The sequence below is a fragment of the Lepisosteus platostomus genome, chromosome 9 (genome assembly GCF_059453375.1).
Source record: "Lepisosteus platostomus isolate fLepPlt1 chromosome 9, fLepPlt1.hap1, whole genome shotgun sequence".
NCBI lineage: Eukaryota > Metazoa > Chordata > Actinopteri > Semionotiformes > Lepisosteidae > Lepisosteus > Lepisosteus platostomus.
The window spans coordinates 34,378,894-34,398,632 of record NC_142619.1 but is presented as its reverse complement, the minus strand read 5'-3'; the positions used below and the strand labels follow the sequence as shown (position 1 = coordinate 34,398,632).

Here is a 19,739-nt window from a genome sequence, read left to right as displayed (position 1 = left end):
AACTAGCTGGTCTTCAGAGAGCATCAGCAGCACATCGCAGCCGGAATCTCTCCCACCAAGTCGCAAGCCGCACCGAGCACTGCCTGGCACCGAGCCAGAGAGCACCGAGTGAACACAGCAACAAGCTTGCCACTGCTTCTTTGTGCCTGCAGGAGATCTGAATCCCCACAAATGATGAGTATTCAACTTTCTGCATTACCACTTAAGAATTCAATTGTTATCCCAACCAGTTGATATCAATTTAATTCCTATGAGTGATATACTTGCTTTTGAGTATTTAGTGTAGAAGTTGTAACCAAGTTCATTTACGAAATGGTCTAAATGAATGATACTGTATACTAAACGTATGTCCCTCTTGGTATTTGTAACTCTTTGTGACTGAATATATACTGTACCTTTTGTATTCTGCTAACCCTCATGATAAGATCTGTTATGTTTATATGCACATATTATGTATTGTAACGCCCTCGCCTGGTGGTGAGGAGGAAGCGCCCCTAGGTGCTCGTAGTACCGCTGGGCATGCTGGGAGTGGTAGCCGGGGAGAGTCTGAGGGTCAGCACGATGACCAGCGACTGACCCTACCTGTGTAAATAATGTCCTAGTAGTTCGAGTGCCCTGTGTAGTCTTGTAAAAGTATAGCGTGTTGTTAGGTAATTACCACCCTAAAGATGTGTACGTGTTCCGTCAGTCTCCTCATGTGCGTGTATATCCTGTGTGTATGTGCGTGTGTGGTTGTTAACGAATAAAGCTAATGCTTGTTTGTTAATCGCGTCTCCACTTGTCCTTTGTTCTGAAAAGAACCTGTAAACGCTACATTGGTGTCAGAAGCGGGCAGGATGGACAACTCGTGGCAGACACTACCCGATTCTATTAAGCGCCGGCTGACGCTGAAAGAAACAGAACCCATCGGCAGCGCACATAGGGAGCCTGAGCAACTCCTGGGTGCGACAGGTGGCCACAGCCCTTACCAGGGCTATTCAATAGTGGTCCCGCCAGTAGAATTGGGGCGACTGGCCGCTACTCCTGGTCAGCGGGCACCCCAGAGAGAGGATACTCTCCCTGCCAGAGCCGATCAGCGATTCCCACACCCATAGGCGCGGGTGCGACCAGGTCGCTACAATGGGGAAGCGCCTTGGGAAACCTACGAGGTGCAGTTCCAGCTCGCGGCCCAGATGAATGGCTGGAGCCGGGCGGAGATGGCCGGCCACCTGGCGGCGGCGCCGGAAGGAGCGGCCTGCCAGGTGCTCCTGGACGTCCCGGAGGAGGACAGAGGCGACTACACGCCGCTGGCAGCTGCTCTCCAGCTGCGCTTCAGTGTGGAGGAGGTGCCGGACTTGATGCGGGAGAGGCTGGCCCTGCGGCGGCGCCGACCAGTAGAGCGACTGGGCCCGGTTGCCGCTGATGTCACGTTCCTCGCCTACCGAGGATACCCAACTTTCCCCCGGGAGGCGCAGCGGGAGATGGCTCTCCAGGCCTTTCTCAAGGCCCTCTCACCCGAGGAGCTGCCGGGCACCCGAACCTCGCACTCCTCGATCGGCGTCGGGAAACGGGAACGGGACGACTCAGCGTGGGGAAGGCCGCCCCTCGAACACCTCAACCCCCGCTCCGGAGAGCGCTGTTAAGACCGGCGCCCCTTACGCCACCGTGGGGCGAGTCGGCTGTAGCCGGGGCCTGTACCTCCACTGCAAAATCGAGGACCAACCCTGCCTGGCCCTACTCGACACTGGTACATCGGTAACCCTACTCCGGCCGGGCGTCCTCCCCGACATAGAGGGCACCAACCCCCCAGGATGGGAGGCCTCCAGCCTGCGGCTAAGGACCGTGACGGGACAGCTCGCTGCAGTCCGGGGGAAACAGGTGCTTCCCTTCCGTCTAGGTGCAGTGATGGTGCGCCACCCCTGCTACCTCGGACCCATCCAGGAGGACTGCATTCTGGGGCTGGACCTACTGCAGCGAGTGGGGGCCAGTTTGGACTTGAGCCGGCAGGAGTTGGTGTGGCAGGGGGAGCGACTTCACCTGGTGGAGGGCAGGCCCGGCGAAGGCCGAGGGACGCGGGCTTGCCAGAGCCGGGAGAAAAAGAGGCAGTGGCGGCCGCGGCGGCAGTTGCGGGGCAGACCAGGCCTGTGAGCCGGGGAGCGAGCGTGCCGGATCCTTCCCCCAAGTCAGCCGGGGGGCCAGACAAGGCGGCGGCGGTGGGGGCCGAGCGTTGCGTGGAAGCGAGGCGCGCCGTTGAGGATCTCTACCAGCGGAGCTGCGAGGGCCTCGATCAGGACCAGCGGCAGCGGCTCCAGGAGCTACTCGCCCAGAACGAGGATCTCTTTGCAGCGAGAGATGAGGACTGCACCCGCACTGCCCTGGTCCAACACGAGATCAACACCGGCGACGCTCGGCCCATCCGCATCCCACCGGGATGCATGATTTACGCCAAGCGGACCGCCGCCGAGGAAAAGATCCGGGAGATGGCCGCAGCAGGGGTGATTGAGCCCTCCGCGAGCCCGTGGTCGGCACCAGCTATACTGGTAAAAAAAAAGACGGATCGTGGAGGTTCTGCGTCAACTACCGCAAGCTGAACGAGGTCACCCGGAAAGATTCCTACCCCCTGCCGAGGATAGATGACGCCCTGGACTACATCACCGGGTCGACCTGGTTCAGCTCCCTGGACCTCCGCTGCGGCTACTGGCAGGTACCGCTTGCTCCCGATGCTCACCTGAAGATGGCCTTTTCCATCGGCCAGGGCCTCTGGCAGTTTACTGTCATGCCTTTTGGCCTGTGCAATGCCCCGGCGACGTTCGAGAGGCTGATGGAGAGGGTGCTGGCATCTGTCCCGCGGAACCAGTGTGTGCTGTATCTGGACGATCTGCTGGTTCATGCCCGGGGTTTCAACCAAGTCTTGACGAACCTCCAGGCGGTGCTGGCCTGCATCCGCCGTGCTGGCCTGAGGCTCAACCCCCGCAAGTGTGAGCTCCTGCGGTGGGAGGTGACCTTCCTGGGACATGTTGTTGGACCGCGAGGGGTGGCTACGGACCCAGGTAAGGTCGCCGCAGTGAGGGGCTGGCCGACTCCACGCACCATCGCGGAGCTCCGCAGCTTTCTGGGGTTGGCCTCTTACTACCGGAGGTTCGTCCGGGACTTTGCCAGCATCGCTGCCCCGCTGCACCGCCTCACCGACAAGGGCCGCCGTTTCGACTGGGACTCGGGCTGTGAGACTGCCTTCGGCCGGTTGCGTGAAGCTCTTGTGGGGGCCCCCGTGCTGGCCTACCCCGACCAGCGGTTGCCGTATGTTCTCGATACCGACGCGAGTAACTCGGGGGTGGGTGCGGTGTTGGCGCAGGAGGGGCCGGATGGGGAGCGCGTAGTGGCCTACTATAGTCGGGCTTTGACTAGGGCTGAACGGAACTACTGCGTGACCCGTCGCGAGCTGCTGGCGGTGATGGCGGCGGTCCACCACTTCAGGCCGTACCTGTTCGGGACCCGGTTCCGGCTGAGGACCGACCATGCGTCCCTCACCTGGCTGCTCCACTTTAAGGAGCCGGAGGGGCAGATGGCGCGATGGATAGAGATCCTGCAGGAGTACGACTTCACTGTCGTGCACCGTGCGGGGTCTCGCCACCTCAATGCCGATGCTCTCTCGTGGCGCCGCTGGGAGGCCGCGGACTGCCACCACTGCGCCCGGTGGGAGCAGCGTGAGGAGGCTGTCCGCACCGTGGCGGAGGTGAGCACCGCGGCCACGGCCCGGGAGGGGCCGCTGGGGGTGGGCCTGCCAGACCTGGCACAGCGTCAGGCAGCTGATCCTGACGTGGAGCCGGTGCTCCGCTGGAGGGCAGCAGGAGTGTGGCCTACGCGAGAGGAGCTCGCCCCGCACCCAAAGTCCGTCAAGGCCCTCTGCGCCCTGTGGGAGGCCTTGGAGGTAAAGGACGGGGTACTGTGCCGGGGGTGGCGGGTACCCTCCAGTGGCGAGGTACGGTGGCAGCGGCCGCTCACGCAGGGTTCCACAGCAGTTAGCCGAGTACGAGTACAGCCTGAGGGGGGTGTTCGACGTCGGCGAGACGCCAGACGCTTCAGGTGGGGGCAGTGTAACGCCCTCGCCTGGTGGTGAGGAGGAAGCGCCCCTAGGTGCTCGTAGTACCACTGGGCATGCTGGGAGTGGTAGCCGGGGAGAGTCTGAGCATCAGCACGATGACCAGCGGCTGACCCTACCTGTGTAAATAATGTCCTAGTAGTTCGAGTGCCCTGTGTAGTCTTGTAAAAGTATAGCGTGTTGTTAGGTAATTACCACCCTAAAGATGTGTACGTGTTCCGTCAGTCTCCTCATGTGCGTGTATATCCTGTGTTTGGTTTTGTGTGGTTGTTAACAAATAAAGCTAATGCTTGTTTGTTAATCGCGTTTCCACTCGTCCTTTGTTCTGAAAAGAACCTGTAAATGCTACAGTATTAATAAATGTATTTCGCGTATTAGTATCTGTGTGTGTGCGTTGTTTGAGTTATCCCGCAAGGTTGGATTCTAATACCATCAAAAGAATCATTTTGTGACTTACTGCTATAATTAATAATTGTCCCAGTACATGCACAAACCCCTACATTTACTGGTGCCTCGTGAGAGGATGCCTACATAGGCTATGCTCCAACCAATGACTTCTTGACTTCAATAGCCACTGTTTTACATTTCCATTAACACACTTCACCATCATTTTACATTTCTTAGCAATTCTATATGCATATCTACAAATAAATATGCTTGGATGCAAGAGAAAAGTATTTTGTTGAAAAGCTCCAAAATTGAATTGTTGCTGATAAGTTTTAACATGAATTGTTGTAATAGAGTGAATTATCTCATTCACACTGAAGAGTTTTATCTTTATTCTGGTTCTCACAGTCTCGCTGACAGTAAATACCAACCCTTTTATATCTTATTTTCTTTAAATGATTCATGATAACGCAGATTCTTTAATTATCATTTCTTCAATCCTTCCCTGAACAACCATGGGAATTTGTATCCATTAATTTGCTTTCCTTACATATTGCCACACCACTCAAGATACTGTACTGTATGTTCTTAGTTTAATTTTGATTCTGATCCATATTCAATTTATTGTCCTACAATGAGCCATAGTCAGAACAAACGTTTCAAAAGTTCTATTCCAGTCAACAGTATGTATTGTGGTGGGCATGTATACACAAACCTATTTCCACAGTAAACTTGTGCTGTACCACTTTTATTCAGCATCCCAAATTTAGCTTTTCATTGACCAAAAAAAGATTGATAGGTGGTACTTGTGGTGCATTTAATCTATTTTATTACTTCTTTAAATCCACTTAATATGTAGTATTAATATGGAATCATTTAACTAAAGGGTGATTTTAGTAGCTGAAAATGAAATCAAATGAAGTATAGTAACAATTTTAATGTCATTAATGACATTAATTTATGAATATAAATATATTTATACAGTTTGTAGTGGTAGCTGGAAAATAAGGTACACAACAGTATTCTACCATCTTCATATAAAAAATCTGCATTGAATTCTTTAACTCAGTCACTTGCTGTAGTTATTTTAGAAAAATGTTTTAATATGCTTATTTGAAAGGGGGACTGAAATGCTGTTTTTATATTTTGGGGTTAGAAAGAATTGGCATTGAGTGCATTTCAAGCCACAATGAATGTAAAATAGATAAATAGATAAACTTTCCAGATATGTGCAGCACCATATTCTTATAAAAATATTCATATAAACTTGTGGTGAGGTGAAGAGGCCCTATTACATTTTAAACAAGCGGTCTTATGAATACATCTCTTTTAATGCAACAGAAATGCAACTGTCTCAACTTTGAGACTGTTTTGCCAACAAATACTACTTATCTGTTAACGCTGTACACACACCATGTTGGAACATTTCTGTGGTGAAATGTCTGCCGCACAACTATTACTTATTTTCTCATTTCTCACATGACATTAGTCATTACGGTGACTAATGAGCAGGAAGGGCTGCTTTACGTCACAATTTGCGAGAACTCTCGCTCTCACCCATGGCAGGTCCAGGAGTTTGCAACAAAATGGAGACCATACAGTACTTTCACAAAGTTCAATATTTTGTGCTTAATTAGGAAATTGCCAAATTTTATACAGATGCAGCCATTCAAAGTGCGCGGTACAGACTCCGCGGTACAGATACCGCAGGTATGATGACACGCGATACCGCGGTGCGTGATTGGTTGACCGACAGGGGCACTCGTGGTCCGTTGGTCTGTCGTAGAAAGACTTACTGTAAACGTCTTTACTGTGCCCGTTGTAGATATTGAATTTTACCACTGAAGGGAAATCTTAGTAGCTGAGCATAAAAAGAATAGGAGCATACTGTAACGCGTGTGAAGGCCATAAACGATATTAATTTTGGAACGTAAAGATACAGTATATAGCTGGTCTTGGTACTTTAAAGAAAAAAATACACACCAGTATTCCATTTCTCCCTAAACATTGTAAGCTTCGAAGTCTTTAACTAACGTGATACTGGAGTCAACAAGCATACTTTTAGAATTTGATTAAAAGGGAATATAATATGGAATCGCGTATCTCAAGAAATTAATAACGGTATGATTATATCCGTGTACTGTGGCAGGGCTGTGTAGGGCTGTATATAATATGGAATCGCGTATCTAAAGAATTTAATAACGGTATGATTATATCCGTGTACTGCGGCAGGGCTGTGTAGGGCTGTTTCGCCTACCTGATCATGCGAGCTGTCTTGTAGCCTACTGGTCTAGGTGCGTGACTACCAACTGGCAGGTTGTGTGTTCGAATCCAGCTGGTGCTGGACTTTTCATTTTTATTTATTTTTTAATCGCGTAACATAAACATATTACCGTATGCAAACTGTACTGTATACAGTATGTATATGTATATTTAATGTCTTAACTGTGCCCGTTTAATTGAATTAAAAAAAATTATTTAACACGAACATTAAGCTGTTTACATCTTCCGCCTGAGAACAGTCACCCGTTGCTACCCAACACAGAATGGTGATTGGCTGACACTATCTGACACCCCTCTGATTGGAGAAAAAAGACGTGCTGGTGTGCTATACACACTACCAGGAAGAGGATTTCTTTCTATTCAAAACGTGTATTTTAAAAGTTTAAGAAGTAAAAACCTTACAGCGTACACAGATTTCTTAACTGATCAGGATCGTTATCTTTGTCTTATGCATAATAATGTTCACCGCTCTGTCCAGCAAATTAATAATAAACTTTATTTTATATAGCGTTTTAAACGAATAAGTAATTAGATTGCTCATAAACCTAATCACTTGCTTTTTCTTTTTATTTAGGCTCAGATTTCAACTATAGATCGTATTATTAATAACCATAATAACAACCAACCAACAAAAACAACCATATAAACATAATGGTGGTGCTGGACCTTCCAGTTTTATCTATTTTTTAATCGCGTAACAAACATATTACCGTATGCAAACTGTACTGTATACAATATGTATATGTATATTTAATGTCTTAACTGTGCCCGTTTAAGTATTGAATATTCATATCTAATTTTACCACTGAAGGGAAATCTTAACATAAACATACAGTATATGACTGGTCTCGGTACTTTAAAGAAAAAAATACACACCGGTATTCCATTTCTCCCTAAACATTGTAAGCTTCGAAGTCTTTAACTAACGTGATACCGGAGTCAACAAGCATACTTTTAGAATTTGATTAAAAGGGAATATAATATGGAATCGCGTATCTCAAGAAATTAATAACGATATAATTATATTCATGTTGTAAAAGAACTGCAACGGACATAAAAACTCCCTTGCATGGTTTCATTATGACCAGAATCGGTCTTGAGATATTTTTAACTTGATTTACAGTATTTGAGAGGTATGTCTTAACACCGATACTACAGTGCTTAAGTACTGCTCACGTATATGTTTCTAGGTTTATATTATGCATTTCATACGGTCAAATTACTTTTGAGCAACTAATAAGAAGCGCGAAACGGTATGCGTTTTACTTTCGTTTTGTGCTGGGACCCGTGGATTGATTAGAGATATCAAGTACATACAAGTCATTTTTTAAATGTTGTAGTTCGTCTTGAAAAACTGTTACGAGTACATCATCTATCAACAATTACACAGGTTCTGTTTCCATATTGCGGATTTTGGTTATGTAATATTATTTTCTAGATTTCACGTTGTGAATATGATGGGATGTTTCTAAAAATCCATCCTCTGTAAAACGTCTTCTCTAGTTGTCCTGCATATGTATTCGCTAATGAAGCTGTGTGTTCTGAGCCTAGATCTCTACATTTCTGTATGAACCAGCTTAGAGGGCTAAAGACAGCTTGTGTTTAAATTGAGTGTAAGGCAATTTATGCTTCTAAAGTCATGGTCAGCATTTATCTTTGTACTGTGCTGTAAACTTGTTCTGTGCCAAGTCACATTATTTTATAGCGTTTTTAAAGCGTTATCAAATACGGTGTTACTGTAGTTTACTGAGTCCCATGTCACATGGTCTGTGATTGAAACCTGTAAAACCGGTTTAATTCGTCACAGCCAGCACTCTTCAGGTGTGAGGGTCTTCTGCTCAGAATGAAACGCTAAAATGTTTGTGTATATTCTAATGGTAGTGGGGGCGGGGTGTGTGGGAACAGGTTTGGTTGAAATTGCATTGATATAATTCAAAATATTTTGCTAACAATGTTAACTGTTTATGAATAATAAAATGTATTAACTAAGGAGTAGGATGGCACAGTTGTTAGTATGTTTATTGTTTTGTTTCTTTTTCATAAATACAACAGTAGTACCTGATGTCTCAGTGGCTTTCAAAATTAAATTATGCATGCAAACCTGTGAACTAGAAAGATAACTAAGATATCCATCCATTATATTCCATAATATCCATGAAATATATGGCGCTGAAATACAGTATGTGTGACGCATAAAAGACACCAAGGGATTGGGTGAGCTCCCATCACAAAAAAAAAACTGCGAACCTGCACTACAGCGACCATAGTACAGTATGGAGACCAAGGCGTTTTACGGGAAGAGACGGGGTGCTTCTGCCGCCCCAGCTTCCAAAGAGCGAAGGGTAAGCAAATACAGCAGACTTCATCTGAAATACGCGATTACAGCGCATATTACAAGGTATTATTGCCGTTTTGAATTTTAAATTCAATTATAATTATTTCTTCGTAGCCTGTTCTTCAAGAAAACGCCGCACGGGCGAAACGATCTACCACCAGGACAGTAAAAAAGAAAGCGGTAAGACGGAAAAAAAGAAAAGTTTATTTTGACTTCTGTTCCGCGACTGATGAATACTACTGTGTGACTTTATTTCTTACATGAATTATGTTATTTTGCCACAGGCCGTGGGTCTCTGCTCTCGGCCACTGGCCAGGGTGCCAACCTGTAGAAGCAGCACCTGTATGGAGACATTTCGGCAGCAGCGGGAGCATTACGATGCATTACTGGGGAGGATTGGGAGGCTAGAGTTCCAGCAGTCAAACAGTTGAGCAGCTGTCTCCCGAAAAGTGCCTCTCCCCGCCGCACAGGCTGCAATGCCTGGCGGAAGCTCTGCCCCCCGCAGAGCACACACCGCCTCAGGACACTCCATCCCGGCCTCTCAGTTCACCACCGCGCAGGAATCTGTTGATGCTGTCCCCGCCGGCTATCTCCCCCCAGGAAGCACAGCGGAATTCACAGATGCCAGTGGGACGAATAATTCTCCCAGATGTCCAACTGCTACCCATCACCCAGGAGATGGAGGGGGGGTTGTACTTGCAGTGCATCGGCATAGACGGGAAAGCAAGAGCCGACCGCTACGCCGCCCTCGTGTTTCGAAATCTTGTGACTTTTGAAATTTACTGGGGGTGGACCACGTCTGTAAATTTCGATGGGTCCAGAGGCAAAAGTGCCTTGCCTTGCAATCTCCGGGAAACCATTAGTACGATGGTGAATCGGAGATTCTCAACCCTTGCTGCGTACGACTGGAAAAGAATTCGTGATCGGATCAACGAAATGCTTCGTAGGAGGAGGCGGTCTTTTCCTCTTGTCTAACAGTCTGTCCACAAACAAAACATTCCTGTTAGACAAGAGGAATTGAAAAAAAAACAATGTTGTCAATGAAAACCGGTGTGTGTGTCTCTCCCTGCTGGATGTCCCTCTCACAAACTGCTGAATGAATAAAATAATTTTATTGAAAACGAGTTTGCGATTGTCTGGTCTTTAAATTCTGGAGATACGCGATTCCATATTATATTCCCTTTTAATCAAATTCTAAAAGTATGCTTGTTGACTCCGGTATTGCGTTAGTTAAAGACTTCGATGCTTAAAATGTTTAGGGAGAAATGGAATACTGGTGTGTATGTTTTCTTTAAAGTACCGAGACCAGCCATATACTGTATGTTTAAGTTCCAAAATTAATATCGTTTATGGGCTTCACACGCGTTGCAGTATGCTCAGGCACTAAGTAAAAGGAGATGCTTCGTATTGCTTGACTAATTTTAAAAACGAAGTTATAAATATAAAAATTGCAGGCGCTGCTCTGGTGCATCGGCTCCTACACAGTGCCTGTCTGCCGTAAGCGTTACAATATACATACAGTACCCAACACTGCTTGTACCCATCTGTCATGCAAATAAAACACCTTGAATTGAATTGAATTGAGGGGAGAAGGGGGGGATACTAAAGCCAATACTGGCTCAATGGGCTTTGACGTGCTAATGCGTTGGTTTAACGGTCCGGGTGTGGCAGGCTTCCAATGTCAACTCGACTCGATTAGAAGACAATGAACGTATTTTAGCCCTAAATGAATTAATAGCAAACATGGTTTACATAAAATACATTTTTCCAAGAAAGTTTATAATAATACGATCTATAGTTGAAATCTGAGCCTACTTTAAAAATAAAGGAAAAGCATTTTCAGAGAGCAATCACGCTGTGTTTATGTAGAAAAAGTGATTAGGTTTATGAGCAATCTAATTACCTATTCGCTTAAAACGCTATATAAAATAAAGTTAATTTAGAGATGAATGATCAGTGTCGCAGTTTAAATAATGTGAGTCAGGAAACTAAATAATGTGACTAGGCACAGAAAAAGTTTACAGCACAGTACAACAATAAATGCTGACCATGACTTTAGAAGCATAAATTACCTTACACTCAATTTAAACACAAGCTGTCTTTCTGTATGAACCTCTAAGCTGGTTCATACAGAAAATGTAGAAATGCATTAGCCTGATCATGATTAAAAAACACATAATTAAACACGCGTTTGCGATTTAAATCAGAACACGATTTAAATCAATATAAATGTTTATATTGCAACGCATACTGTCCAGCCTCCATTTCTCTATAAAAATTTACTGTTGCACACACACACACACAATAGAAGCAGGAACCGCTGTCAGAAGAGAAGATATGTTCAAAATATCGCAAATATCGATCATGTTGCGATATTTTGAAATATAAAAGTCAATTGATTGTCCATAATATCGCTTACCTATTTTTTCGAAGAAATGTTTGTTAAAATAAAAGTCCAGCACCAGCTGGATTCGAACACACAACCTGCCAGTTGGTAGTCACGCACCTAGACCAGTAGGCTACAAGAGAGCTCGCATGATCAGGCAGGCGAAACAGCCCTACATAGCTCTGCCGCAGTACACAGATATAATCATACCGTTATTAAATTCTTTAGATACGCGATTCCATATTATATTCCCTTTTAATCAAATTCTAAAAGTATGCTTGTTGACTCCGGTATCACGTTAGTTAAAGACTTCGAAGCTTACAATGTTTAGGGAGAAATGGAATACCGGTGTGTATTTTTCCTTGTGATATTTTAAGCTCTAGTTGAATGATAGGTGTCGCATTTTAAATCATTTTCGTAGCTAGAAATTATGAAACGCCCTGTTAAAAGCAAGGAAGTTTTTATGCCCCGTTGAAGTAAAACAAAATGCCTGACAAAGTATGGCTTGGACAGATTCCAAGTGCTTGTACAAATGTGCTAAAGAAATTATACTTTGAGTATACAGCTTGTCCAAAGTCATCCATTATTAATACTATTAGTAATATCTTCAGTAAAGGCTTTGATGCATAAATATTTCTGGTAAAGGTAGGTTGTTTACTTTTGTCCAACTGAGCAATCTTGCTTTCATAAAATATACCAACATTTTAATGACTGATGATTAACATGCTGTAATACACAGTTCAAAATTAAAGGCTCAAATGCTGTACATGAGAGGTTAAGCTCCCCCTGGCGGTTTTACAAGGCGACGCCGGATAGTTAGTCACGTGACACACGTGAAATGCGTGATACCGCGTGATACTGTGACACGCCCACCGGGGTATGCCGCGAAATACCTCACCCATTTTGAATGGCTGCATCTGTACTACCATCAATTACTTGATTTTGTTACCAAGATTTAATAACTGTTCTGACTGTAGTTCCTCTTTCACTACATGTCCCCTGAACTCATGCCGTCATTATTGTTATAATGGAAAATTAAATGCTTGCAGAAAATGGAAAAAGAAGTTTGAGTAGGTAGCTGCATGAGCATGCATGGGGTGCAAAGAGCAGATAAAGGTTTATTCCATGTAGTTTCATAATAAATAATATGTATACTGCATTGACATTTTTTATTAATTTTATATACTGTATCACAGTGTGCAGATTTAGCCAATGTGTGAATGCTGTTGAATGTGTTGAATGTGAATGTGTTTATTTGCTTTTAAAAACTGAAAGACACTATGTATAATACTTATATTATTATTTACAATCTAAAATATTTTATAAATATTTGCTTTTTGCCGTCCTTTTTTTCTTTATGATGCCGTGTCTTGCATTTGTGATGCCTTAATTCCTGAGATAATATAGTGACGTTAAATCCATACAGTATCATAATGTATTTAAAAACAAATGAACATGTATAGTAAAAAAAAACATAGGCCAGATTAAAATAATTTTTCAATCCATACTTTATGGTAAATTGCACTGCAGGTAATACAAGTTTTCAAGATATTTAAATCAGTATATTTAAATTGTTGATATTGCAATTTACAGTAGGTACTGTACAGTATGCTCCACTCAAAAACATTTATGCAAAATAATTTTAATGATACTTGCAGAACAGCAGTGCTAGTAATGACATCTTCTAGATTTATTTCATATACATTTACTGTTTACATTCATATAGAATGTATATATTTTTTGTATTTTTATGACATTAACATAAACCTATTTTACTAACAGTTAATCCCAAATACACACAATATTCATATATCCTTTAAATTTATTTTATTGTTAGTTTATGTATTGTAATATCAATACAGCAGCACTTGTGTCTGCTCATATCTTTTATCTTGTAGAACACAAGAATAAAATATTATAATGTAGTTTCCGTTACTTATTTATTTTCAGAACTGAAGTCAATTGCTCTGTAGAAATCTAAATGCTGAATGGTGTGAAAATCATCTATTCCTGAACTACATTTATAAGGCAGTGACCTTCCTCAGCTCTTAAGGAAGATAATGATTTTTTAATGTTTGCATCACAAAGAATGAGACCTTCACTTACTATTAGTCTTAAGTATAAACTCCATCAGACATGCTACTGTACTTCATACACTCATATGCACTGTATGTGCTGCTTAAGTCAGTCAAAGACTACAGCAGGCAAAAGCTCATAGCTAGTTTTTATTGTGAAGGTGAACAAATCAAGGTGTCAAGATGCTATGTTTCTTTTTAAGTTTAAACAATATTTTGTAACCTGTTCTCCTTCTACTCTTAGTGTAACCTGAAAGGCACAAATAACCCATTTTCAAACAAGACAATTCTTATTCCAAAACATCCAGGGTAACAAAACTATTCCTTCACAATGTTCAATTCAATTGCTGGACCAGCCTACATAACTCTTTTTCACCACATACTGTATATACAGTATATATATATTTTACATTTGGTTTCATATTAGGGGTGGCATGGTGGTGCAGTGGGCTGCATTGCTGCCTTGCAGTGCTGGGGCAATGGGCTCAATACCAGACATGGTGTACTATCTGTGGGAAGTTTGTATGTTTGCACGGGTTTCTTCTGGGTGCTCTGATTTCTACCCACAGTCCATAAACATACTGGTAGGAGTAATTGGCTCCTGGGAAAATTGACCCGAGGTGTGAGTGTACAGTATGTGTGTCTGTGTCTGTCTGCCCTGTGATGAACTGGTGTCCCGTCAAGGACATAACCTGCCCTGCGCCCATTACTTGCCAAGAAAGGCTCTGGCCCCCTCATGACCCCGAACTGGAAATATAAATGTCTTGACTAGCAAATGTAGAAAATGAGATCTATCTGTCCAATTGTCCAAAATACATTTAAAATCAACATCTATTTTCAGAAGAGAGGTAGGCCAAGAGAAAAAATATCACAATACATATAATATATAGTACATAAACCTAGAAGAAAAATGTTTGATAATACAGGTTAAAATAAAATGTTTAAAAATAGTTTTTGTAACATTGCTAAAATCTTAAAGTAATATTTTAAAATAACCATTAAAACAATAAAATATAGACCATTATTATTATGATTTCAATAAAAACACAACAGGTGGAGAGACATACAGAAAATGAGAGGTTTTAAAAACAGTTATATAAATGTACTGTATTTGTATTCATGTGTTACTTGCTTGATTTGAAAGTCGTTTGACACATAAAATATTTCAAATGAGGCTATACAAGCAAAATTTACTTTTGCAAAACATAAATTCCTGGTAAAATAACAAGAACAAATGATAGAGAATTTCCTGAACTACTGTACCTTGCCTGTCCTGTATTTGAGGAAACCTCCTACAGTCTATTGTGGCTTAACATCTGTATTCCAAAGCAGACTTGTATGTAATCATTGGCAAAATCCATCATTTATTTAAATAAATTGTGAAAAAGTATATGAATATACACTGTACAGTATCAGAGTGTGACATCTGACAGCTGAAGAAGGCTTCACAGCTGAAACGTTGTCTCTTTTCTTTTCCGCATGCAATAAACCTACTGTATATGTGTTAATTTCCAGCCTATGCAAGTTGACACAGCCACCAACTTGAAAATTACTTGGTACTGTATTAGGCTAGTTGAGGGCAAATACTTTTGTTCAGTCAATCAATCTACAGCAATAGAACTCTTACCCAGAGTACTTAATGTTCATGCTCATAAACAGTGTTCTTATAGAACATGCTTGCATTGTTTTTTTACCTTTCAGATTGCACGTTTGTCATCAGCTTGGACATTGACAAAAATATCACCCATTCTGATGGCATCTTTAATAACGAGGATCCCTACAGATACAGATTGTTATCCATCAAGGTATTCTGATTTTACTAGGTCTTTAGTCCAGTTACAATTGTTTAATTAATATACAAGTGGGTAGCTGCGTCAGCATGTGTAGGCTGCAGAGGAACAAGTAATAGGTTTATTCCATGCTGAAAAGAAGAAAGAAAAGGCTCCTTGGCCAAAACGTTGTATTTTCTTTCTTCTTTTTTTCAGCATGGAATAAACCTATTACTTGTTCCTAATTAATATACAGTATGCTGTCCCTTCAGGAAATCACACAATGCACTGATTTCTGAAAATTACCACAGCTCTTCTTGAACATTATGAAAAATTAGCATAGTTTGTTTTTCTAAACTAGTTTGAAATAATTGCAAAAAATTCAAATTAAGTATAATCTATTACTCAAGTGTCTTGGTACTGAAGTGCAATGAAAATACAACAGAAAGCTTAACATCAGTCCACAGAACAGATGAACAGGTGCATTTATGGTGAAATTGATTATTTACATATTTACATAGTAAATATAATTTTATTGATTGTGTAAGTGTATTGTTCCATGGGATGACAAAATAATATGCTTAGTATTTGGTATTTAGTTAAAAGGCAATTAAGAATCTGTATGAATATCAATATTTGAATTAATGCAAGAACAGGAAAATATGATTGTAGCTTGCTTGCTTGCTTGCTTGCTTAATGAGAATGTACGGGTGGTTCTCAAATATAATTGAAGGTAGCTTGTCTACAAGTCAAATTACCTGGATAGGCTGCTTTGTGGAGTGCTTGTGATATTGTTGTCACATCCACACAATGACCAGACTTTGCCATAAAGGCCTGTAGCTCATTCAAAGTTGCTATCAGCCTTGTGGTAGCCTCTCTGATCAGCCTCCTTCTTACTCAGCCATCCAGTTTGGAGGGACGGCCTGATCTAGGTAAGGTCTGGGTAGTGCTACAGTATATGCCTTCCACTTCTTATTGTTGGTCTTGACTATGCTCAATGGGATACTTAAAGCCTTTGAAATCTTTTTATACCCATCTCCTGCCTTGTGCCTGCCTTTCCACAACTTTATTTCAAAGTTCTTTTGAAACACCTTTCCACCCATAGTGGATTCTCTGCTTTGAAATGCACTTTCAAGCAGTAGACTCCTCTAGAAACAGCTGCTTTTATTCTGAACTAATCAAAATTACCACAATCGATCACAGGTGGGAGCCAATTAGTTTGTTGTGTGATCTGTAAGGTAATTGGTTATACCTGTGCAAGTTTACAAACGCAATCCACATAAGGTTCACTTATCCCAATAAGGTATTTTACTGTTGTAATATGAATTTATTTTAAGAATGTTTTTGAATGTATTAATTTTATTTTCACTTGACTAATGTGGGATACTGTGTGTAAATAAAAATGGAACAACCCTAATTTAATTTGTTTTTACTTTCAGAGTGTCATACAACAAAAGGTACACATTTTGAAAGTGGGTGGTGACTTACCTATATACTGTACCCACTGTATGTTTTTATTTTGACACTGTGTTATGTTCCATTCCCAAAAGTATTATGATTCCTTGAATTATGTATTTTATATCAGATTTGTAGATTTGATTAAGTACACCAGACCTGATTGTTGTGTTTCTTTTGTGCATTAGTATATTGGATCAGTTTTTTTTCTGTGATGAACCTTCATGCAAATAAACACAGACATACTGTAGATCACACAGACATGACAAGATGTTATTGGTGGCATTGTATTGTTATAAAGCTATAAATAAATTAATCTGAGAAAAAGGGGATAAGATAAGATTAAGGTTATCTGTCCTTTTCAGATATAGTTTGTCAAAGATCAAACATGATGTGTTTTTCTGACTATAATTCTGTTTTATTCTTTTTGACATTGTACTCATCATTCTATTGACACAGTTATTGAACTGAATATATCTTTTGAGTCTTTCGGTCTTCCAGTGGGTACAATAGTTTTCCTCAGAGACTGCATTACAGACATGCTTTTGTCAACATTTGAATTATGACCAAAACAATTCATTTTAGATTTGTCCACTGCCTTGACATGGAACCAGCAGAAAATAAGGATCAAGCAAGTCCCACGCCACCACCGCAGCCAGTCATTCAGAATGAAAACGAATCTTTAGAGGGTCCCGTGCGAAGCAATTCAAAGTTTTTTTTCTTCATTTGTCGACCTATGGGATGCAAGTTTTAAATGCTTAGACAGTCTGTCTTCATCATCACCTTTCTTGGGAAAGGTCAGGCAATTTTGCTGTGCCCTTAAAGATCAGTTATGAGTGCATTTCTTTTGGTAGTCTCTATAGCATTTAAAAGTCTTGAGTGTAATGCTAAAATACCAGCTATGAGTGCAGCTTTTATAGCAATATCCTGAGTTATTAGTTGCCAAATACCCAATAATTATAAGAACACTAAAAAAATATTAAAGAAATAAAGCATAATGGATTGAGGGAATGCAACATGGTAAGTTGTCTATTAATTACTGTACATACAGTACTACGTCATAAAAACTTCTGCTTGCTTAATTTCACTGGTGTATTTTTTTCCTTTTTGAAAGAATGTTTGTTTATTACCTTTATTCTTATATTATTTTATGTCATTACACACAGACACATTTGCATGAATGCTATGATTTAGACTTCAAAGAATGACTCACATAAACCTATGGTTAAGAAGCTATTTAAGGACACATAAAGTGAGTGAGAATCACTGCTGTGATTGATTGTGACAAGTTAAAAGCAAGATTTAAAAATATAGATATATATTTCTTTAAAGTTTTGGGTATTTTTAATTTACAAAATTTTGTTTTCTGCAACTTTTGAAAGACTAAAATTGTGCTGCCAATTTCTGAAAAGATCCCATTCTATTCCTATTGTTCAGTGAGAGGTAAAAAGTTGAATAACAGTTATTGCACTGTTATTGTTTCAATCCAGCAATTAAAGCAATAGTTATATCAACATATTGTCATAAAAATCCAACACCTTGTTAGAGAGAATGAAACCTCTCATGGTGTACACTCAAGAAATGATATTATTCTTAGCCATATTCAATTAAACTCCATTTTACATTTTATTTTTCTGTGTGGGGAAAGTTTCCCATAAAAACAACTTCTTCACCACATAAATACCTTTATATCATTATCCTTTGTTGAAATGCAAACAACATCAGTGATTATTAGTCTATATTGTACTCCTAACACTATATCTTTACCAGTGATAAAGATGCACAGATGCACAACACAGTGCACTGATGGTTAGTGTTACATCCTATGTTTTTGTGTGTTTGTTTTGTTTCTATGTTCCACACTTCCTGACTTTGGTTGTTCTCCCTCCCCATTGGTTCATTAATTCATCCACTTTGCCATAATACAGTATGTCACTCGACCAATCAGAACTCAACTTCTTCGGTATTTAATTTGGAGGTTTTCAGAACGTAGGGGGACTTCGTTCAACTTCGGTTCTGCTCGGCTTCAGCTTCATTTTGCTTAAGTTTTGCTCTTGTTTCGTCTCTCTTCATTTTCGTTTGTTTTGCTTCGTGTCCGTATAGCTTTGGCTTCTTTGGTTTGTGTTCATCTCCTCCTTGTACTTTCTTTTTTTTTGTATTATCCTTTATTCGCCATTACCTTGCCCAAACGTGTTACAGTATATCAACCTCTGTGCTCTTTTGTAGCCCATTCCGTGTGTCTACACCCCATTCCCTTATTTGTATTAATAGCTTCCTTGTTTGTGTATTTGTGTGAACTTTTGTGTAAAAGGTTAGTTAAGGTTGTGGGGTAACATTGTACACACGTAGTTTGTCTTTGTATTAGAAACACCAGTTTAGTACGGGTGAGTGCCTTTTGTCTTGTATGGTTTTGGGTAGTCAGTGTAGGTTAGTCCCCAAAGACCGGGTGTTTCGAGTTTTGTTCTGTAGTTAGTCCAGCTTTCCCTCACTTAATTAGCCAGCTCCATTTTGTTTGTTATTTTCATTCCTTGGGCACCACTCATATTTCCTTTTCCCTAATTCATGTTTTCCTTTACCCCCATACCAGTCACCTATTCAAATTCTACATATTTCACTTCTGATTACCTGTCCAAATTTGTTACAACTATCTTTTCCCCACACCAAAGATTTGTCCCTGCACGTCTGGAATTCCCGTAATGTCGCACTCCATATACCCCTAGATTATCGGGCTGTTTAACAGTTAGCATCGGCACGCCTTTGTTCATTAGCCTATAGCTAGCTGTTTTTCCATAGATGATTTTCACAGTGTTTCTTCTTCATGTTGCATTTTCCTTTCATAGGCTATGTGCTGTGTGCTTTATAACGCATACAAGTGTGTTTGTTAATTCACCCGGAATGCCCAGTGGTGCACTGGTTTGTCTTTGATTGGATTCGATATAGAAGCGTACCAAGTTGCGTGCCGATTCCTCAT

At 41.5% G+C, this 19,739-nt stretch overlaps 1 protein-coding gene across 1 annotated transcript in view; it reads right to left on the bottom strand.

Moving 5' to 3' along the window:
* LOC148654889 (uncharacterized) overlaps positions 1-19,515 on the bottom strand; it is a 33,387-nt gene extending 13,872 nt beyond the window's left edge. Inside the window, exons 1-3 of the mRNA XM_088646601.1 lie at positions 19,394-19,515; positions 2,936-4,019; positions 34-146 (exon numbers count right to left, since the gene is read on the bottom strand). Of these exons, the coding sequence (XP_088502727.1) occupies positions 34-146; positions 2,936-4,019; positions 19,394-19,515 (1,319 nt within the window). The remainder of the gene's footprint in view (positions 1-33; positions 147-2,935; positions 4,020-19,393) is intronic.
* Between the last annotated feature and the right edge of the window lie 224 nt (positions 19,516-19,739).